Below are 23,701 nucleotides of genomic sequence, written 5' to 3'. Positions count from 1 at the left end.
TGCACTCTGCCGTGTGCATCTGGGCTAATGGCTAGGCTTAGAACATCTGCTTGCCTCACTATTTGGGTAAGATAGCCTAATTATTTAGACTTAAAAAGCTTCATAAATAACCCCATTAAACTTGTAGAAGTTGAGACTGAATAAAATCATTGTAAAAAAAAAAGTTGTGTTAATTAGAAAAGGTCTCAAAAATGTATTATGATCACTAATTCTTTTTCAGGTAGGGTTCACATCTTCCTGCCTGAATTGTGAATAAATTCCTTGTAAAGGAGATCATTCTTTTCATTTTCTCTCTACAGCTTTTAGTTCAGAGGGTTAGACAAAATAAACACTCAATAAATACTTATTTTATGGTTATTAACTTAGCAGTTTCTTAATGAAATTGGACAATTAAATTAAAATGATGGGATTCTAATCCCATGTCTCTCCTTTTGCATACCCACTCTCCCAAAAGAATGGGAATCTGTCTGTTAAATATTATGCCTTTAGCTGTGTTTTGGAAATCTTTGGAAGCAATTTAGTTCTTACCAAATCCCTAAGCTTTCCACCCTACCAGAAGCACTGTTGTTGTTTTTTTTTTTTTCCTGCAAGATATTTCAGGAAAATGTAAATGAATCTCAGTGATCAAATTCAATCTTTGATAAAATTCCTCAGACTCTGCGTTGGGAAATCCATCATGGTTTATGGATTAGGAGCTTGGATAAAGCAAGTGTAAATTTTTTTTGAAGTTAAGATATATACCTATTTACCAAGCACCCTAAAAGTTGCTACAATATTCTATATTGCTTATCTTTGAAAATCCATATTCTAGTTTGACAACAGGACATACTGAAATTATACATATATATATATATATATATATATATATATATATATATATATATATATAATATGGACTCCCTTTTTTAAATAAATCAACAAATATTACCAAGTGCCTATTCATACCAAGGCTGTCATTGTCCTTGGATAGGCAACCAAGAAGAACACATAGTATTAATAAGCAGTGCTAAATAGAGTATAGCTGAATGGTCTAACAGTATACTATATATTATATATGCCATAAGAGCTCTTAAGTGGGACATTAAATAATAAAAGAAGATTCCTCTCCCACCCTCCCTAGACACGGTCTCTGTTGGACTAATTATTGGTTGTGGGCTTTCCCTGTGTCATCTGGAGATTGAAGCCCCAAACCCTGAGGTCAGAAGTCTTTTTTTTTTTTTTTTTTTTTTTTTTTTTTCAGAGAGAGGGATAGACAGGAACGGAGAGAGATGAGAAGCATCAATCATCAGTTTTTTGTTGCGACACCATAGTTGTTCATTGATTGCTTTCTCATATGTGCCTTGACTGTGGGCCTTCAGCAGACCAAGTAACCCCTTGCTCGAGCCAGCGACCTTGGGTCCAAGCTGGTGAGCTTTGCTCAAACCAGATGAGCCTGCGCTCAAGCTGGCGACCTCGGGGTCTCGAACCTGGGTCTTCCGTATTCCAGTCTGACGCTCTATCCACTGCGCCACCGACTAGTCAAGCTAGAAGTCTTAAAGAACCATATACAGGTGAAGGGGGCTATCAAGGGAAAAGCCACGTAAGCCTGTGGTTCTCAACTCTGACTACTCATTAGAATCACACCTAGAGAGTCTTGAAAAAAATATTAAGCCTGGGGCTTCCAGTCAAGAACTAATTTAATTGCTCTGAGGTGAGGCCTGAGCATAGATATTTTTAAAATGTTCCCCAGGTGATTATAATTGGCTGTCCATATGAGAACCACTTAATTAAACAATATCTACTATGACACCACTAACCTCATTATCAAAAACTGGTCATATTGACTTCCTACTCTTTGTATTTGCAAATGTTAAGAAATATTAGGCTGGCCCTGGCCAGTTGGCTTAGTGGATGGAGCGTCGGCCCAGTGTGCGGATGTCCTGGATTCAATCTCTGGTCAGGGCACACATGAGAAGCGACCATATACTTCTCTTCCCCTCCCTCTCCCCTTTCTCCCTGTTTTTCCCTCTCAAGCCCCCCCCCCCCCCCCCCCGGCATTGAGGATGGCTTGTTTGGTCTGAGCAGCAGCCCCAGACAGGGGTTGCTGGGTGGATCCCAGTTGCGGTGCATGTGGGAGTCTGTCTCTCTATCTCCTCTCCTCTAACTAAAAAAAAAAAAAAAAAAAAAAAAAAAAAAAAGGATTAGGCTATATTTCTTAACATCCAGAGCAGCCAGTTTCTAAATTGATGAGGTGACTTTTATATTAACGAAGATCTAAAATTTCTGCCAGATATGAGCCAGACAGTGTTTGTTTGGGTTGTAGTAAATAGAGCTGCAGGGTTCAACAATTAAGGCTCAGTTCACTTAAATCATTCCATCTTACAGTAAAAGTGAAGTGCTATTTTTGTACTGAATTTGACTAGACTTTGCTGTCTGCTTTCTTTAGGCTTCACTAAAAATATTTATTTTTACTACTTGGTGAAAAAAATTTCAAAGTGCATATAGATTATAAATATATGACCTATCCTCTCAAAATAAATGCAATAGTGAGTAAAAGCTTTAACAACTGTTTTAATAACACAGGACATTTGGTTTGTTATTTCAAACTGATAGTGTATTCAAAAAATACCTAAACTGAAAGTAAGCTACTATTAGCAAGAACTGGGAACAGAAAACAAATAAACCCAACAATTAATGGAGAATAAATAAAATTTTATTTAATGAATAGAGAAACAATCCATTGCATTCTCTAAATTGCTTTTAAAACATCCAGATTGAATTAAATACTGTTTTTTAATTCTCTTTTTCCTTCTTCTATTTGCAAAGTTTCCAAACAAAACACAATCCTCAACAAAGCTATAAGGAAGCACAACTAGAAAACGACAATGGGTGCCATGGAGATGACGTGGTCTACTGAGATACAGTACCATATATCTTCTGAACAAAGACACAGTTTATGTTCACAAACATTTTGGCTTAAGTGACCATTTCCACAGACTATCATCTAACATGCACGATGCAGAGGAACAGGAATAAAAGCCAGGATTCATTGATTCTTTTCTAGTACTAGAGGCAAAATATACAGTTTATATAATTCAGGCATTTCAAAGTGGCTACTATAATGATTTTTCCATTAGGATTTCAACAACCAAAAAAGTACCTTAGGAAATAAGTTGGCTCAAGCTTCCCAACATGGAAGCATACAATGTTTGTGAGCTTTCTGGGGCCTAATATATGTTTTCAAGTGGCAAGAATTCATGCAGGAAGAGGAAGGGAAAGTGTAAGTAAGAGGTGTCACTTGATTCTGCTTGAATTAGGTTAGCTATAGATGCTCCATGATTCCTTTCTTGAAGTGTGGGTGTGAGTGTGTGGGTGTGCTTGTGGATACATTTTTTTTTTCGGTACAAATAACATTCTTTGTCAGTCCTCATGGCTGAAATGAATCATTGGAATTAAATTCAGACTTCATGTAACTGTGAATGGTAAAACAGAGACCAAAAGATGTGCTCATTTTTGAGGGTCCATATCTACCTGTTACCCTAAAGTGATTCATTTCAATGTAAGGCCATGGACATGCTAGCATGGAACATTTCTTCATTAGGGTCTGGAACTGTAGAGTGGAATTGTCCTGAACCGCTTAAGCCAGAAAGGAACACAGGAGCTCCTTTGCTATTTCTCTGTGTACTGCCGAGTCAGTTCTCTCACTAGTTTTAATCAGAGACACAAAAATCAGCGTTCCCTGTGGCTATTCTTCCTATGCCAAAATAAATTTCCCTGGCATCTGCCTGCAGAAAGCAGATAGAATAGTTTTTGAATTAATTTATTTTTCCCAAAAATTTTTTTAAACTGTACACCATCTTGGAGGAAGAGTTTGCTGTTATGTATTACCTTTCTAAGAAAAGACAAAGTAGTGAGGCAGGAAAGAAATATGAACTTTTTAAACAAATTAACTAGTTACTTTGGAAAAAACCCCATTTTTAACATTTCCCTTGAAATAAAAAAAGCTGCTACTGCTTTTTTAAGGTCTCTAAAATAAACTCTTCATAAATATTTATCTGATTCTTCATCCTGGGAAAGGCTTAAATATTCTGCTTATTTAACCCTTTGAGCAGTACAAACATCCATGTACGCCTCATGCCTCCTGACCATCCAGAGTACGATAGTACAAAAATTTTTATTTTAAAAATGTGTAAGGCAACATTAAAAAAAGGCAAATGTATGTTCGTCTTGTTTCCATAAATTGGTTATCAAAAAAACATGATTTTAAGTTAATAAAAGTGGAACTGGAACTAATTTCATTTTTTGATAAAAAACTCACTCCTGGGAGTCAGTGAGCATGAAAAAAACCCTCACTATTCAAAGGGTTAATTGATAAAGAAACAGACCCCAGAGTTATACAAAAATCAGAAAACATATCTGAAATGCATTAGAATTATTAAAAACCTTATTTCTAGGAATTCAGCTAAGAATTTCTAGACATAAGGTGCTCTCCTAATGCTATTAAATATTTTACAGATTTTTATCTTGATAAGGATATAATGAAGAGAGAAGGGCTTGTCAAGAAACTTAATGCTAAAGATTGAAAAAGGTAAGTGAACATTAATCAAAAAAGAAGATAAGGTATCTCTGAACTCAAAAGACTGAAAAAATAAAATTTAATTGACCAATGTGTGCTAAAAAAATATAGCTGCATGCAAATTATGCCATTTGAATTACAGGGTTTTAACTCTCCTTAAAATTCACGGTAAAACCATTTATACTGTGCACACATACACAGTAATCTTTTGGTAGTGGCTGCTATAGTCAATACTAGTATATAGTTCACTGGATTCTTAAACCACTAATTGTGGAAAAATTACAAGAATCTGCCTCTAGTTTGCAGATGCTCACTGAATCTGTAAAAATATAAAATTCTTTGGATTTTGGAACATTGAGCAATTTATTTTTATCATACTGATGAAAATAATTCATGTCACACCTTGTACTGTGACAAAACTATTCTTGTACCTACATTAATTTCCAATGTAAACTAGTCTAAAAAGTCTCACTTGTGAAAGTGTCTCTGTTTTCAAAATAAATAAATAAATAAATAAAGTGACCCTGTTTTCAGTTAGGAAGCAGAATGAATTTTAATCTTATATTGTTAAAGAATATCCTGTGAGAAGTCTACTGACTTAATCTACTGGATACTTTAGGAAGACCAAAATCCAGTTAATTTGTTTGTTGCTCTAGAGATATTTAACAAGTCTCTAATTCATAATTCATGTAGTAATTTATACATGTGTAAAGATAGTTTTTAAAAATCATTTTAAAGTCTCAAATATCTTTGTACATTAACAAATCAGTTCTATTATCATCAGAAAATAGATAGAAAAGGAGAGAGAGGAGAGGCATAAACTTACTGTTGTGACACTTCAGTTGTTCATTGATTGCTTTCTCACACATGCCTTGATGGGGGTGGGGGGGAGCTCCAGCTGAGCCAGTGACCCCTTGCTTAAGCCAGAGACCACGGGTCATGTTTATGATTCCATGCTCAAGATGGTGAGCCTGTGCTCAAGCTGGATGAGCCCACGCTTAATCCAGCAACCTCAGGGTTTTAAACCTGGGTCCTCAGTATCTCAGTCTGATACTCTATCCACTGTTCCACCCTCTAGTCAGGCCAGAACTGTTATTTTATTTGTTTGTTTGTTTGTTTTTTGACAGAGACAGAGAGAGAGTCAGAGAGAGGGACAAATAGGGACAGACAGACAGAAAGGGAGAGAGATGAGACACATCAATTCTTTGTTGCGGCACCTTAGTTGTTCATTGATTGCTTTCTCATATGTGCCTCGACTCGGGGGGGCTACAGCAGAGCTATTGACCCCTTACTCAAGCCAGCGACCTTGGGCTCAAGTCAACAACCTTGGGCTTCAAGCCAGTGACCTTTGGGCTCAGCCAGTGACCATAGGGTCATGTCTATGATCCCACGCTCAAGCCAGCGACCCCACACTCAAGCTGGTGAGCCCACGCTCAAGCCGGCAACCTCGAGGTTTTGAACCTGGGTCTTCCACATCCCAGTTGGATGCTCTACTCACTGTGCCACTGCCTGGTCATGCCTGTTTTTTGAGTTTTAAAGAAAAATGTACATTTATTTCAATTTGGCCTTAAAATATTTTCAACTAATGTTGAAATATTTAATTTTCATTATTAGAGAAACATTTTCTATTCACTTACATATTATAATCTTCTGGCAAATTAGTGTTTATATACCTCTACAGTACAAGCATTTTCTTTGTTTGTACAAACATTTATGGCACAATTCTCAGAGGATTGAAAAGTGGGGGTTTTTTTCTTTATTTTTTGCAATTTCAAGGCTATTGCTGTTTGGAGTTTGAAGTGGCCCCTATTGACATATTAACAAAAGGCAGCCTGTTTATGGTTCTATAATACCAAGTATGCTAACTAATATGTAATTAGACAGAAATAAGAAGCAAACATATTTTTAACAAATACGCACTTTTTGCACTGCACAGATTTTAAAAAACACAGTATTAACTTTTTTAGCATACTGATGGCCATTGTATTGTCAAAGTTTAGAAGACGCTTGGCATTCTTCAAGCAAAGCTATAGTAATTAACTTTCTGAAATATTGATCCACTTAAAACAAGAAAAGGTAATTAATAGTGAAAAGGACTTCAACAAACTCTATTGCAATATAAGTAACTCTACATCTTACTGGTAAAGCACATTGATTTTCAACTCAGCCATCAGCAGAAATACTTTGAGGCTGGGTTCCCAGGACCTTGTAAGGGACCTTGAATCAAGGTCATTATGAGCAAATTTGTCTTTAAGTTTACAACAAACTTATAGTGCATATACAAACAGACTCAGGCCAAGATCTCAGCTTGGAAAGTACTTTGGGAGTGTGTGGGGGAGGGGGAGGCCCAGAGGAGGCTGTGATCAACAAGGACTATTTGAGTGTCTGACCCCGTCAGTTTTTTCTCTCTCTCTCTTTTGTTTTTAAAAGATTTTATTTATTGATTTGAGAGAGAGAGAGAGAGAGAGAGAGAGAGAGAGAGAAAGAGAGAGAGAGAAAGAGAGAGAAAGAGAGAGAGAGAGAAAGAGAAAGGTGGTGGGTAGGAGTGGGAAGCATTAACTCATAGTTGCTTCTCCTGTGTGACCAGGCAAACGTGGGGTTTCGAACTGGCTGAGGCCACCACAGGTCAGGCCCAGTCAGTTTTCCAGACCTCCTCTCACAAACTAATTTTTTTTTTTTTTGTATTTTTCTGAAGCTGGAAACAGGGAGAGACAGTCAGACAGACTCCCGCATGCGTCCAACTGGGATCCACCCGGCACGCCCACCAGGGGGCGACGCTCTGCCCACCAGGGGGCGATGTTCTGCCCCTCCGGGGTGTCACTCTGTTGCGACCAGAGCCACTCTAGTGCCTGGGGCAGAGGCCAAGGAGCCATCCCCAGCGCCCGGGCCATCTTTGCTCCAATGGAGCCTCAGCTGCGGGAGGGGAAGAGAGAGACAGAGAGGAAGGAGAGGGGGAGAGGTGGAGAAGCAGATGGGTGCTTCTCCTGTGTGCCCTGGCCGGGAATTGAACCCAGGACTTCTGCACGCCAGGCCGACGCTCTACCACTGAGCCAACTGGCCAGGGCCAAACTAATTTTTTTTTTAAACTGTTTCAGCAATTCTATCAATTAGAAGTTGAGGGGAGTAAAAAAGTAACTGCTGTTAAAAATACAGCACTGCTGAGAAGTTCAAGGACTCTCAGACATTCAGAATTTGTTTAATTGGACTACTTTCATCTGAATGTCAAGCCAAGATGCGTGGAACTGCAGTTAGGTGATTCTGGATCATGAAGCCTGCTGACAGGAAAGGGGTGAGATGGCTGAGGTATAGCAGGAAGATCACAGAACACGGAGCACGGGGCATCCGGGGAGAAAAACCGCAGAGTGGGGTAGATACAGGAGAGGCCATAGACAGGCTTTAGTTTTGACAGCTCATCAACACAAAATGGGAGGAATAAGTCTTTCTTCTTCTCTTATTAGCTGTTTTGTCTGGATCCCTATTGTTGGGATCATCTCCCAGTTAGGTGTAGTAGATACCTCAGTCATGAATTAAATGGGCTTTACTAGGTTCACTTGGGAATCTGGCATTGAGTATATAAGAAATATGTAAGAAAATATATCATGAATTTTAAACAACTAATTTACAAGTGAATATTTAGAAGGCAAGTCATTTATCGTTTGAGGATTATCCAAATTGACCCGTCCCTACAAAAGTCAACTTTTGATTCCTCTGGGAGTACTTTCCATGGTGTATGTCATTCAGAGCTCTAGCTCTACACTGCTAGTCTCTTGACCGTTTAATTTCTCATTGGCACCTACAGAAGTTAAGTGAGGAATAAAAAGAGAAAAATCACTGAAACCAGTTCTACTATTTGGCAATTCTGATTAAAACCTTACTTTGATAAAGGGCACACATGATGTTTCAAAAAAGGTAGTTTGGTTTTAATGGCTCATTTTCTTTTTCCATTTTCCCTCTGATTCCCATTTCCATGACTAACTACATTCTAAAAAGCTTCTCATTGGAATCACCTGGGAAGCTTTAAAAACATACTAGATCCTTGAGCCACAACACCAGAACTTATGACTTTCTGATTTGGTTGTGACCCAGGCGAGATTTTTAAGAGCTCCCCAGGAGATTGCAATGTACAATCTGGTTAAGAACCACTAGTTTAGACTCAATTCACTTTATGTAGAAACATATTGACTTACATAGAGTTTAATTTAGGTTAATAAATATTCATTGAGTACCTACTCTTATAAGGTACACAGCAAACTTTTGACACAGTCCGTACCAACAAGTAGCTGAAATCTAGTGCAAGAGGAGGGTGCAGGCAGGTATATAGAGGCTGTGTTTTCTTTTTCCAGACTCAAGACATTTGCTAGAAGGTTTCAAAGAAAGTAGTTGGTTGGGGTCTGAGGAATCAGAAAACGGACTTCAGGAGCAGGTAAGATTTCCACAGATGAAAAGACTCTCTCTAGGGAGAGAGTCTTCCAGGTAGGGGCAAAAGGGAGGCATGTGGCTGGAAAGCAGGGGCCTGAGTTAAGTATGCTGCATATCAGGTGTGTTTTCTAAGTAATGGGTGAAAAGCTTTGGGATCACGTGGGAGCAAGCCTTGAATACCACAGGGCAGAGCAGCTGGCACCTGAGTTAGCTCCAGGGAGCCCGTGGGGGTTGTAGATTGGGGGATAATATGATTGGAGTGGCACTTCAGGAAGAATGAACTGATGCTGAGATCTGGGCTGGATTTGAGTGGAGAGAAACAATGGGACTAGAAGCAGAAAGGCCATTTAGAAGTATATTATGGTTGAGGTTAGAAGTATTGAGGGGAATTAACAGAGTAATGAAAGTCTGATTGGAGAGCTGAAGGGGAATGGGAAGGAAAGGGCCAAATGTCAAAAAAATGGTGTCAGAATTAGCAGGATTTATCAATTGATTGGATGGAGGAAGCAAAAAATGACTTGGGTGCTTTTTATTTGGACTACTAGGTGTGCCATTAATAGAAATTATTAAACTAGGTTGAAGAATCGTTTACGAAAGGGTAGATGATGCATCAGCTGGGTATGTTGAGTCCAAACATATCCAGCATGACTAAAATTTCTTATATATAAGCATTCCTCATTGCAATTGAATTCTCATAGAATTTTCAATGCAGAGCACTGATTTGTTCAACTCTGGTTCTCAACAAAGGGGAGTTCTGCATCTCAGGACTGGCAATGTCTCGAGGTGGTTTGGGTAGCCATAACCCCATTTAGTGAGTAGAGACCCGAGATGCTGCTAAGCATCTTAGAGTTCCCAGGATAGTCCTTCCCCACCCCAAACAAAATTATCCAGCTCAACATGTCAGCAGTGCTGAGGTTGAGAAATCCTGTGTTAGCATAATCCAATGGCTCAAATTTCAAATGGGGGGGGGGGGGGGGGGGAAGGGCTGTAATATTTTAGGTTACACAGCACCATCTAATGGCAAAATAGAATAATGTTTATCCCAGTTCTCTGTTGAACACCAAAAGGCGACAGATAAAAGAAAAATTAAGAAAGCTGACATATAGAGATGAGAATAGCCTTTCATGGGAGAACTGACTAGGGTTTAAAGAAATAAATGAGATAGGGAGGTGGGGCATACAACTGTGGAAGAACAATATAGAGTTAGACAGTTCTCTTTGGTTATAGGAGAGTTCATGATAGAAGCCAGTGTGGAAATAGAACATTTTATAGGATGCATTCTATGTGCAATGCATTCTATTTTATTATAGTTGTCTATATTTTTTAGTATTGTGCCTGCATACATGGAAAAGGAAATGAAATCTAATAAGTCTGCTAAGTAATTGATTGAAACCTTGATTTTAGAGTCATGAGAAATATAGTATGATGAGAACTAGAAACTTCTATTTGATAAAGAACAGATTTTTTTTTTTTTTCTGCAAGCAGCAGCACTCTAGGCCTTATATCTTACCTCCTCTACTAGATTGTAAGCCCCTTGAGGTTAGGGACTGTGTCTTACTCATATCTTTGTATGTCCCACAGTCTCCAGCATAGCATCTTACATACACACAAATGAGTTTTTGAGTGAATGAATTTATTTTTACACTGAAAAGCCCTGCTTTGAAGTGAAGAAAAAGAAAGTTTCAAGCCTTCCTAAGCAATTACTATTTGTTCATTTGAGTAAGATGCCTGCTGGCGGTGGCTGGCTCAGAGAACACCAGAGACTTGGGCACAGGTTTGATTATAGATACTTCCAATTCATATCACTTGTGAGCCTGGGAGCAAATTGTGCTGTGATGAGCATTCCCAGGAAAATTTTTGGACTGTTGTGTGATTGGAGATTTTTCTATCTAATGTAAGATTCATTCACTCAACAAATATCTACTGAATGTCTACTCTGTGCTAAGCACTTTTAGGCACCGGAGTTATTGCAGTGAACTTAAGTTTAAAATTCTTGAAGTTGAAAGGCAGGTTTTGAATTGGTGGGTTAGAGTAAAGAGGCAAATTTCCCTTTCCTTCCACTATCCCAGTTAGCATAATATTTTATATGTAGAAAATGCAATTTTATTAATGATCTCAAAGCAGTTCACAACTATTAAAGACCTCTTCTTCCACAACCACTGTTCTCCGGGGACAAGGGAATAACATCCTCCCCTAGTTTGCATCTCTTTCTTCCTCACTGCCTCATACATGCCCAGACTTTTGGGGTGAGGGAAGGAGAAGAAGGGGCCGTACATTCATGGGCCAATGATGATGGTTCTTGGCATATTTTGAAGCGACAATTGAAGCTAGTAGTTTAAGAGGTGTTCCCGCAGAAGATTTCTTCCTGGTTGGTTTATTAACAACCCCTTAGTTCTAGATCTAGGGATATATAAATTCAGAAAGAAAAACTACTCACCATTGTATCCAAAAGGAAAGGATGCAGACAGGTGGGTGGAGCTTTGTTTGGCCATAGAATAAGTGCGCCGTGCAATATCGAGCGTTTCAGGGATTTTGTATCTCAAGCACATTTGGCACCTTATTATGTGGCTCAGTACACCCAGGATAAACAAGTCAAAAATGCTTCTCTGTGTATCTGAGTTGTATCGCACAATCTCCTAGTGCTAAGTAGAAGCTGACTTAAAGAAGCCACCAAAACTATAGCTACGGATATGATCAATGAAAGGTGATGGAGAACTCCCCATCTCTTTCCTTTGCATTGTTTGGTGAGTTAGTGAGACCTAAGGTCACTACTATTTAACTCCTCTTAGCCCAAGCATATGGCTCCTAATTGCTCCTAAGAGGGCCTAAACATCCTTAACATAGCACGGGGTAGGGGAGCATGCTAGCTTTTTCCCAAAGCAGTGGATGGCGGCAGCATGACATCTTTGGTTCATCTGCTATTGTCTTTTCACATGTTTGTTGGAATCTTGAAAAGGCACAGCCTTACCTCTCTTGCCCAGCTGAGACTGCAAGAGTCCCCAACTGACTTATACAAAGCACTTCCTGCCACAGGTCCAGCAGCGTGGGAACTTACTCAAATCCAGTTGCTTGGATATCACTGGTTCTGGCTTGCCCTCCCCCCTCCACAGTCTGCCCCCTTACACAGCCGGCACCCAGACATTCTTAAAGTTCATCACTCTCCACTACACTTCGAGAAGAGCATGAATACACCATTGTGCTTTCCATGGAGGAGAAGGCAGAGAAAATATCAAGTCCTTTGCTGGTGAGAGATCCATAGCGACTGCCGCTGGGCCGGATGGACATGGGCGGTGGGATCTGCTGGTGCCACTGAGCTGGAAAACGGACCAAATAATGTGTTGCAGTCAAAGGAGTACAGGTTAGTGGGTACCCTGCAGGTGTGCATTCTGTTGCCACTCCAACACTTTCTGCGGGATCTTGGTAAAGCATTAAAATCTATTGGGGTCTGAAATGCCTCATTTTTAAGAGAACAATATACTCTCTCCTTTCCTGCCAGGAATAGGGAAACTGGGCTGGTGAGATCTCTTTTTTTTATTATTAATTTTAATTTATTGTGTTAACATGGATTCAAGTGTCCCACTTGATATAACTCCCTCACCCCACCCCCTTATCCCTTATTATGTCCCCCTTTGCTGCCCTCCCCCTAACACCCTCTCACCCTCCCCCCTTCCCTTTGGGATTTATTGTCCTGTTATCTGTATCTATGTGTTATATATAATTTCACTAATCCCTTCACCTTCTCTGATCCCATCCCCTCATCCCCCTTCCCTCTGACAGCTGTCCCTCTGCTCCCTGTGACTCCATCTCTGCCTCTATTCTGTTCCTCAGTTCACTTTGTTCATTAGACTCCACATATAAGTGAGATCTGATATTTGTCTTTCTCTGCCTGGCTTATTTCACTTAGCATAATAATCTCCAGCTCCATCCATGCGATCGCAAAAGGTAAGTTTTCCTTCTTTCCCTTAAACTCCTTGATTCCAAAATGTGTGTTTCTAATCCAGTAAGATCTGGGACCATAAGAAAAAAGAGTGGGTAACTATCAACATTATCCCCTTTCACCAACCTAGCATGGGGCCTGAAAGGAGCAATATAGAGAGGCCTCTAGGCTCTCAGAAGGTGGAGACAAAAAACCTGTTAAAATGGAAGCCAAAAGATAGGTCCAGACCTCTGGGAAGTACCTACCTGACACTCTCATCACCTGAATCAGCCATTACTTACCCAGTGCCCTAATTGGGTTCTAGTGAGCTATAGCAAGAAGACTGAAAAGTAATAACGTGCAATTCATCATGGTTCAGGGCAAAAAAGAATGTATTAGGGGTCCCACGTTCACCAAGCACTGCCTAAAGGAGACCCTGTTTTTAGCAGATATAATCATTAGGCTTGAACCATGAGCGGAATGAAATATCCATCCGAACTGCCCAGTCCCCACTGTTGTCTCCGATTCAGAAATTACCAAGCAGTCTTCTGACTAGGTTTCCAGAGGCCTTTATGTGCAGAAGGGGGAGCATCAGGTGGGGAACCCTGAGGCTCTAGGTTCTAGAAAAGTGTCAACCCTTAATATTCCTATTTATAACTTGGTCTTTTGTTGATTTCATTATTTTTAATCAGTTTTTCAGAGTTTAAATACTTCTGAGTGAATTGATAAGATCAAACTTCAAAGCTACAAAACTGAGGACAAAACTTACAGCAATTCCACTAATGAGCAGGCACTTAGGAGGCCACCATGGAAAGCTAGTCAACCTCTCCCCCAGGCCTCCACCTCTTAGTCTTTCCCTGCTGTCTCTGATATCTTACCCAGACTACTATAATTGCTACTATTTGAAGCCCTCTGTGACAGTGAGAGGGGACATCCACTCACCCATGTCTTGGCCTACTGTCCCCATTCCTCAGACAGGCAAGAAGTGGTGGTGAGGGACATAGGGGATTAATCTTAGCTCAAGTCCACCATCCCTTCCTTCACCCCCAGGTCCCAACACAGGGAATAGTGCCTCCTATTGGTGCAGTGGAATCAGGACAGGAGCCAGGAAGAGGGAGGGCCAGGACAAAGGGACCTGGGAACTCACCACTGGAGGGCAGGTTTGGGACAAGAGTCGTCAGTTTCAGGGTTTATTGGTACTGATTAGAGACTTAGAGACCTATTTTCTTCTGACACTGTGAAGCCTGTGAAATGGTTAAGGGACTTAGTCTAGATTAAGAAACAGATCACTGGCCTCTCTTTCCACCGACTCTCCTAGGGCAAAGTACATTAGAGTCAGCTTCCCTCAGAGTTGAGTTTCTTTTCAAGTCCAAGAATAAGAAAAATAACCAGAAAGCTATATATTTCCTCCAAATATTAGACCTGGGATAATGGCAGAGCAAGGCCCCTATATGGCACTAAAAAAGGGGATACCTGGTGTGTACCTATGAGTAGCAGGGACCTCAGACTCTAGACAGTTACTCTTATTTTTCATTCTGGTTAATCATGTTAAACGAGGAATAAACAAGAAACTAAAGTGACCAATTAATTTTTTTTTAAAGAGGGGAAAAAAAAGAATCACTCTTTTGGATTAAGGTATATGTCTCTAAAAATACCAGTTTATGTCAAAATTATGTAAGAGAGGACTAAAGTACACAAATACATTATTAACAAAGACTATTTTTAAGTTATTTGAAAATTAGAAGTATGGCTCAGAGGAATGATACAAAACCTGGGATTTGTATCCGGATGTAGTCACTTAACCTCTCTGAGTCTCAGTTTCTTCAACATTTAAATAAGAGTAACAATAATTACAAAAATCTCATGGGTTTGGGAGATCTAAGGGTACCATTTTTTTTTTGTAAATTATAAGTTACTATACAAATGTCATTTGAGATTATTATTAGGACAGCTCTTTATTATTAGATTATGGAATTGGGACAATAAGTATTTGTGGAATGAATTAATTTAGTGGGATCAGGAAAAGTCTGCTGGAATGGCTGAAGGGGGTTCTAGGGGGTGGCCCATGGCACCAAGGAGACAACAGCATGCAGATGCCGGATGATCAGAAGTACCAGCACAAGCGAACGTGGAAGCAGCTGGAACTCCCAGCATTAGAAGAGATCTTTTTTGGCAGAAGGTAAGCTCAAAGTAAAATGTAAAAGTGTACACAGCCCTGACGTGACTAGGATGAAATAACTTTAAATATCCACCTCTTAAGCACTAACATATAATCCAACCAATTCATTTATACTACACCTTTTTTGGAAAACAAAAAAAGGTTTAAAAAATTGCCCACCTACACACAGACGTTCAACTGATGCCATTATACCTACCATATATATCCAACCTAGCAGTGCATGACACGATACCGGCTTCGTTCTTAGCTGATAATGTGTACCATCCAGCATCTGATTTCTTGGCTGGCTGAATGAGGAGGCAGACATACCCTGTTGTGTCCTGGTGCATACTGGAGAAAAGAAAGAATATATCCATATTGTATCTGGCGGCAGAAATGGCCTTGTCAAGGTTAGGGCTCAGGGAAACTCTTGGGACAAATCCAGCTTTCCCTCCTTCCTTGTCCTTAGATGGAGGAAAGGGGGACTCAGCGTAAAGCAAGCATCAAAGGCAAGCTTGAAGGAAATAAGTCACAAAAGAGCAGCATTAGCCTAGTGAGGCTGTAACGAAGGCTGAGACCTGTTCTCGCCCTGCCCACCAGTCACGTTCCCTACCAGGCATATCCCCACTTGTCACAACCAAAGTTCAGAAAAACCTCTTTTCCAAACCAGGTTGGACATTGCAACAAAGACTTGTTAGGAAGATACGGGACAGCTTGGTCTCAAGCCCAGGGATAGATGAATTGTTAGCATGGAGAGAGTATTTCTTAATGTAACGAACTGGGCACGTGCAATATTTAACTTAATCCAGTTCAGAAGGAAATTAGCATGCTCTTCCTTCTGTTTCCTCTACATCAGTAGTTTTCCATTTTGGCTGAAGATTGCAATCCTGGATCATTCCACCAGAATTGCAGGCTGGGTTTAACATGTTACCTTCATTTAGAATGAAGTGTTAACTTGAGAATATTCTCAGTTCTTGCTTAACTTTTACCAGAGAAAAATCCTAATCTATATATACATAGTCTTCTTAAATACTCAAATCTTGTTAAACCTGACAGCTACAACATTGTCTGGGACAAATTCCGGTGACTATGAAGAAATAGTTTTCAGCAGGAATTTTCATACACCAGCTGCCTTTGTTGGCTTGCCCCCTTGTGGTGTAAAATCAAAATGGCAAAGAAATAGAGTTGGTTTTAGGAAATCAAGCAAAGCACCCATTTTAAGAAATTGGATCCTGCCTATGGCACAGTGGATAGAGCATTGACCTGGGACGCTGAGAACCCAGGTTCGAAACCCCACAATTGCCACCTTGAGCTCATGGTTGGCGGCTTGAGCGTGGGATCAGAGACATGGTCCCATGGTCTCTGGCTTCAGCCCAAGGTCATTGGCTTGAGCAAGTGGTCACTGGCTTAGCTGTAGCCCTCCCCCCCATCAAGGCATATATGAGAAAACAATCAATGAACAATTAAGGTGCCACAACTATGAGGTGATGCTTTTCATCTTTCTCCCTTCCTGTCTGTCCCTCCCTCTCTCTCTTTCTATAAGAAAGAAAGTCAGAAAGAAAGAAAAAGAAAGAAAGAAAGAAAGAAAGAAAGAAAGAAAGAAAGAAAGAAGAAAGAAAGAAAGAAAGAAAGAAAGAAAGAAAGAAAGAAAGAAAGGAAAGAAACTGGATCCTTAAAGTTACTTTATAAACAACCAGGTAGTGATGGATAGAGGAGTATAACTGCCTTCATGTTTTGTTTTGCTTTATTTTATTATAGCTTACTAGAAAGCCCAGCGGTCATACGAAATGACCGCTGTTCTAGATATTATAAATTGTAATTAAAATGATTTGTGCAAAGGTGTCTGCTAATTCAAACTGAATTACCCAGGGCAGGCGGCGAGGATGCCCCTTTGCTTAGTGCCCCACGGGGTTTCCCCCTTCTACTTGCTTAATTGCTTAAAGTAGAGTGCAATGAAGGAAACCACTGGTGGTACATTTCTTAAGAGCCACCGCTATCTCCGTTTGAAACTGTTTTAATCCTTTTTGCGTTTCGGTCAGCATTACTCTGTCATTTTTTGGCATTTCTCTGCTGCCTTTGTTCAAGGGACTCATTTTGTCGAGACAGGCTTTTTTGTCTTGCATCTGAGGCAAGCCTTGTTTCTCTATGCTCATCAGTCTCATTTTGCCGAGAAAGACGCATTTGCTCTGCGACTGAAGCAAGCCTTGTCTTTCTCTGCTCAGTGGTTTCTTTTTGTTGAGAAAGCTGTTTTTGTGCAGCTTTAGCTCCTTTTCTCTCCTCTTCAGTGCTGTATTTTCTAGGAGGCATTCTTAAAAGAAATTACGTTAAGACGTAGTTTTTATGTAAAACAGATGATTGCCAATGCAAACAAATGTTCACCTTCCCCTTGACACGCTCAATGTGCGTTCAGCCTTAAATTGTTTCAAAAGCAGATGATTGCCAATGCAAACAAATGTTCACCTTCCCCCTGACATGCTCAATTTGCGTTCAGCCTTAAATTGTTTCAAAAGCAGATGATTGCCAATGCAAACAAATGTTCACCTTCCCCCTGACATGCTCAATTTGCGTTCAGCCTTAAATTGTTTCAAAAGCAGATGATTGCCAATGCAAACAAATGTTCACCTTCCCCCTGACCCGCTCAATTTGCGTTCAGCCGTGGCAACTTCACCCCATTGGCTAGTACAGTTACGCAAGCAACCAATAAGCTATAGGCGACAAACAGACACTTAAGCTGCATATAATAAAGATTACCATCAAAGAGGTTTTTGGGTACTAATATGACTAAAGACACATGACAGAGTCTATATGAAGTCTTCATAAAGCTTGTTTTAAATTTTTACAGAAGTTGATTTGAGCCAAACTGTCAACATATGCCAGGGAGCAAGATATCAACAGTCCTCCTCATACTTTTTTAAACTTAAGAATTAAAATTTTAAAAGTGTGGGACATTCATATAATAGACTACCATCCAGCAACAACAAGGAATACATTCTTGATATGTATAATAACATGGCTAAAACTCAAATGCATTAATCTCAGTGGAAGAAACCAGTTTTCGAAGGCTACAGGCTTATTTGGGTGAACCATTGAGCTTGAAGTCCATTGGAACATGGGTGGGGGCTGTACCTGATCCTCTCTCTGGTGAAAGGAATGGTCTCGTTGTCCTTCTTCCAGTAGAACACGGGTGGTGGCATGCCTATCACCCGGCACTCCAGCCTCACGGGGTGGCCTTCAGGAACTCCACTGTTCTGCAGTTTCTCCAGGATCACAGGTGCTTTCTTCACCTCCTTGGCTGAACAAGAGAAGGACCATTGTATGAATAGTAAGTGCCATGGGGTTTATTCCTCAGATTCATTACAGTTCTGGAACTTAGCAGAGCGGACACCCACCCCCTTACCTCCTCTTCAGAACACTTCTCACTCCACTAAGTGAAGGTCACTGCCTCGATTTTAGCTCCAGAAAAGATTAAAAAAGAAATGAGAAAACTGTCTCTGCACATCCTATAAGAGACAACACTCAAGGATCTGGGTTGCACACAGGGGATGCAAATGATAGGTGTGAAGTTGATATGTATAATAGGAGTTTCTTTTATTGCTCAGAAGTAAATTTTGAGAAAAAATGTATTTTATGTATTGAACATATCCTTTTCCTTTTTATAGGCATTTATTCTGTAGAAGATATATTAATTTTCCTGAACATTTTATTTTGAAGAAGTTTATAGCTACAGAAAAGCTGAAAGATGCCCTGGCTGGATAGCACAGTTGGTTAGAGCATCATCCCGAAGTGCAGAGGTTGCCAGTTTGATCCCTGGTCAGGGCACATACAGGAACAGATCAATGTTCCTCTCTCTCTCTCTCTCTCTCTCTCCCTCTCTCTCTCTCTCTCTCTCTCCCCCCCCTTTTTCTCTCACTAAAATCAATAAATTAAAAAAAGAAATGGTGAAAGAAATGTATTATTTGAAAACAAAACAAAACAAATTATGCTTCCCAAGGAGGCTTTTCTCCCCACTTTGGCTAGAACCAATTAAGGCAAAGATACCTCTCGGGGTTACAGAGTCAATATTTTAGCAAAATTGTGGGGAAAAAGTAAAATCTGGCAATCAGTATATTCTTGCAGAATAAGTTTGTTCTATTCTGTTGGTAAGAAGAAGTCATGAGTGAGAAAAAGAAGAAAGTATCCGGAGGTAACAGCCACCGCCTGGAGAGAGGATTAGCATGCTGAAGCCACCCTGACTTCCTGTAGTAGCTAACTCATGGGAGAAGGCCCAGCATGAAAATTTGTATGTTCTGAAATTTAATTCTGGCTAGACTACTGATCCAAATTGTCGGTACCTTAGGTGTGATGACTTGTCCTTATTTGTAGGCATTAATTTTGTTCACATCACCTTATAAGGTAAAAATTCATTGTTTAGTTACAGACTCAACATTTTTGGGGCACCTTCCATGTTCCAGGCAGAGTCAGACACCAGAGATACACAGAACAAGTCAGAATCGCTGACCCTGGAAGCTTATAGTCTCTTCAGGGGGGCAAAGGAGTAAACAGTTACATAGTAAACTCTCTAAGCGTCTCTCCTTTTCTAAGTGCTATAGAAACAGAGGAAGGTGTGCTTGGTGGATCAATTGTGCCTTAGAGTTGACATTTAAATAAGCCTGAGGGAATGAGAAGGAGGTCGCTAGGCAGAGAAGGGCATCTAGGTAGAGGGACCATGACACAAAGGCATGGAAGGTTGGAGGGTGGGGTGAGGAAGAGCCTTGTGTGTCTGGGAGTGATGAATTGTAGGGCAAGGGATTTGAATTTAGTAGTGCTCAGCTAATTAATTAGTCACTTGACTAATTAATTAATTGACTAATTGATTGACCTTTACAATGACTCCCATTTATTACTTGCCTAATATGCACACAGCACCCTATTATATTTTCAGCTTATTGATATGTCTTTGAAAGCATTGTACAAAATATAGCCCTTATTACAGTGAAGCAAAAACTGAGATTAGACTTGGTGGGGTAAAGAGCTAAGGAACTCTGTCAGAGGCGCTGTCTATTTTGGCAATAACTTTGGAGGGAGTTAGGTTTAAGGGTCCAGCAACAAAACTTACCTACGACAGTGAGCTCTAGACTAAAGGAATTCTGTCCGGTTTTGTTGGTAGCAACGCACGTGTAGGTCCCTGCGTCACGTTGAGTGAGTGGGTCAATGAGCAGAGAGTGGACTCCGGTCTCCCGGACCAGCATCTTGTGGGAGGCGTCCGGCAGCACAGGCTGGCCATGGAGCAGCCACGTCAGCTCTGGGGGCGGTAAGCCACTCACCTAATAAAAAACAGGACAGCTGAGGCAAATGACAGACTGATGACAGGCAGATTTATTTGATGGCTGACTTCTTCATCCATCTCTGGCACCAAATAGTGAGAGAAAACACGAGGTAGTGAAGGGACATCAGAACAAAAGGGATCTGAATGAATGGCCACATAAATTTAAACTGTATAGTATTTTGACCATAATCCAGATCATAATTATATTCTAGATTAGAATACATAAGAATTAAGAAGCTAAACAGATAAAATAGGCCTGCATGTCAGTTTCAGAGGTGACATATTGCTTACCTACCTAGTAAGTGAGAAGTAGCCAAGTAAAGGGCAGATGTTAAACCAGTGTTTTCAAACCTTGCTATGTATTATAATCAGTGGGAAGTGTTTGAAAATCCTGGTGCCCACTATTGAACAGAGTAATATTAAATCAGAATCTCTGGGGATGGGACCCAGGCATGGGTATCTGTTAGGGTATAGGATTAAAGAAGTAATAGTCAATCCTGATATTATTTAGGCATTCATTGGGAGAGCAAGAATCACCAAGAGAAGTGGATTTGTGAAGGCCTAACTTCAAACCTTTACAATTTGCATCTAAATTTTCCGTAGCACTCTGCATCTTTGTTGGGGCAGAGGGGGTGACCTAAGTTTCTCTTTATACTGAGAGCTATACAGGCTGCTCAGGTGAACCTCATTTCTGATCAAAGAATTAGAATGTAGAATAGCTACATGTGATGAATATTGATTATTAGCATGAGAAACTAACCCCTGTTTTTATAAAGTACCTTGGAGCCATCTTTCCATGACTATAATTTTTTAAAGACTACATCTCACAGCAGTTGGCTCCAAGAATGCATAAGTCACACTTTGGCTTCATAGTAATAGAAACTTGCCAGGTGCTGTAGGAAAATGTTGGAATTGTATCCAAAAAACAACTTTGGTTGTTTTTTACAAATGGAGAATTAATTTGATACAATACCAATATTAAGATATAAAGATTTAAAAATTTTATGAAATACTTTTGTCTGGTATTAAACACTCCAAAAAAGAGCATTGTTGGGGGAAAAAGTGATCTCTCTTCCTTCCTCAGTTCCCTTTTCCATGAAACACCCCCCCACAAACCACAAAACAAATACAAACAAAAATAAGTGCAAACAATTGCAAAATGTGAACAGATCTGGAACCAAGGGTGAGTGCTAGGGTCTACCTTGCAGTCCAGCCGACAGAGGCGCCCCTCATGAGCTACCATGTCCCCAGGAGCCTGCAGGAAGTGTGGTCGGAAAAAGCGTTCTTGTAGGGGCTCTTTGTCTCTTTCTTGAATTCGGGACCTTCCTCTGTAACAACAAACATGTTCAGGCATTAAATACAGAAACCAGTTTACAGGCCCTGGCTGGGTAGCTGCACAACAATGGAACAACAAATTGATGTCTCTCTCTCTCTCTTTCTTTCTCTCAAATCAATAAATAAATTTTAAAAATGAAAAAAAAAAAGAATTCAGTTTACAAATTTTGACAGTAGGCTTTTAGGCATGGCAATAGGGCCTGGAGAACAGAATTTTTCTTTTCTTTTTTTTTTTTTTTGGTGGGGTGGTAAGGGAAGGGAGGAATGTGCTGGACTATAAACAAATAATAAATAATGGTGTGGACCTGATGTAAGAAAATAAAGTGGTAAGTATCTCATACACTGTAAGATTATGTTGTGAGCTCTGTAATTAAAGAAACGGGCTTCAGCTTCTTTCTCTGTGAAGTCATTCTGGGTTAAATGGCTTAGCTCCCCTTACCTTGGGTTTGACCAGTTGTTCAAAAGTTTTAAAATGAACAAATAAATCCATATTCAAGCTGAACCTCAAATGAGAGCCAAAAGAGAAGTCCTGTTTATTACTCAGAACAAGACAGCTGCAATCCCTGTGTCTCTGAGTAATAAAACTTGACCTGGCTATAAATTATGGCAGACCATTAAAAATTACCATGTATTTACTGGTTCAGACTGACCAACAGTAACAGCTGTTCTTGAACAAAAAGTGAAGAAGAAGGTATCGTGCAACAGTGGTGAAATACTTATGAGAAATATGAGCCACTATTTTTGTTTCTTTGGTAAGTCAAATTTAATTCCTCCATGTCAGCAACTATGGAATGCTTTGCTAAGATTTTATGGCACCATAAGACTCAAGGAAATGCCATGTTCTTTCTTCTTAGTGATTAGTAAAATCAGAGGGAGGAAGAAAAGCAAATGTTTATTGGAAACAATTGGTATATTGGAGACCACACAACAAAAATATTCAAGCTATATCCATATAATCATTAACAGTTTTTGTTTTATTAAAGAAAAAAATGGCAATTTAATCCAAAGAGTCTGATTTGTATGTATACAGGTGCTAATGATGGTTACAGATTTTGAAGCATTAAAGTGTGCTGTAGGCCAGTACTTCTCAAATTTAGTGTGCTTATGAGCCACCTGGGATCTTACTAAAATGTGATTCTGATTCAGTAGGTCTTGGGCGGGGCTTGGGTTTCTGCATTTTCAACAAGCTCCCAAGTGATGCTGATGCTACAGGTGGAGGACTACACTTTAAGTAACAGTTTCTAGACCCAGTACTTCAGTGCTCTTGCTTGGAAGGGGCTAGAGAAGGAAGGTTCCTATTGTCTTTACCTGTGAGACTGACCAGTAGGTGTTAGTCGACTGCGCATAGGCAAACTCTGGACCATTAAGTGGCCAGAACAGCTGATTCTCCCCTAAGAAACAGAAAATGAACAAGATTAAAACAAGAATGCCACATTTTTTTCAATTTATATCCTTTTTTCCTGGACATGAACATTATGAACCTTTTGGTTAACTATTATAAATTATGTTTGGAGGGGATAAAAATATAATATGATTTTTAAATCACTGTTAATATTCCAAGGGGAGGGATTTTTTAAGAATATTTTGATGAATTTCATTTTTAAGCTGAGAAATGAACAAAGCACAGTGTAAAAAATCTTAAATTCATGTGCACTTAACATCATCTGCAGCCACATGCAGAGATCATGGCCAGTGTTCTTATACTTTCTTCAATAGGGATTCTCTTCAAAACTAATATTTTAGCCCTGGCCGGTTGGCTCAGCGGTAGAGCGTCGGCCTGGCGTGCGGGGGACCCGGGTTCGATTCCCGGCCAGGGCACATAGGAGAAGCGCCCATTTGCTTCCCCCCCCCCTTCCTCTCTGTCTCTCTCTTCCCCTCCCGCAGCCAAGGCTCCATTGGAGCAAAGATGGCCCGGGCGCTGGGGATGGCTCCTTGGCCTCTGCCCCAGGCGCTAGAGTGGCTCTGGTCGCGACAGAGCGACGCCCCGGAGGGGCAGAGCATCGCCCCCTGGTG

The 23,701-nt window shown here is 40.2% G+C and overlaps 1 protein-coding gene across 4 annotated transcripts in view; it reads right to left on the bottom strand.

The window, feature by feature from the left end:
- Nucleotides 1-2,670: 2,670 nt before the first annotated feature.
- MYPN (myopalladin) overlaps nucleotides 2,671-23,701 on the bottom strand; it is a 144,248-nt gene continuing 123,217 nt past the window's right edge. For 3 of the 4 annotated variants that reach the window (XR_010746987.1, XR_010746985.1, XR_010746986.1), the window contains exons 15-21: nucleotides 22,997-23,079; nucleotides 21,555-21,681; nucleotides 20,144-20,351; nucleotides 18,175-18,340; nucleotides 15,266-15,399; nucleotides 7,626-12,288; nucleotides 2,671-7,218 (exon numbers count right to left, since the gene is read on the bottom strand). Coding sequence is in view for 1 of the 4 variants with exons in the window: in XM_066348950.1 (XP_066205047.1) it covers nucleotides 12,119-12,288; nucleotides 15,266-15,399; nucleotides 18,175-18,340; nucleotides 20,144-20,351; nucleotides 21,555-21,681; nucleotides 22,997-23,079 (888 nt within the window). In the remaining 3 variants the exon portion in view is untranslated. Of the gene's footprint in view, nucleotides 12,289-15,265; nucleotides 15,400-18,174; nucleotides 18,341-20,143; nucleotides 20,352-21,554; nucleotides 21,682-22,996; nucleotides 23,080-23,701 lie in introns of all 4 variants that reach the window. The other variant, XM_066348950.1, reaches the window with a different exon arrangement.

Source organism: Saccopteryx leptura, chromosome 9 (genome assembly GCF_036850995.1).
Source record: "Saccopteryx leptura isolate mSacLep1 chromosome 9, mSacLep1_pri_phased_curated, whole genome shotgun sequence".
Classification (NCBI taxonomy): Eukaryota; Metazoa; Chordata; class Mammalia; order Chiroptera; family Emballonuridae; genus Saccopteryx; species Saccopteryx leptura.
Note: the sequence above shows the minus strand (reverse complement) of the source record. Positions and strands in the feature narration are given on the sequence as shown.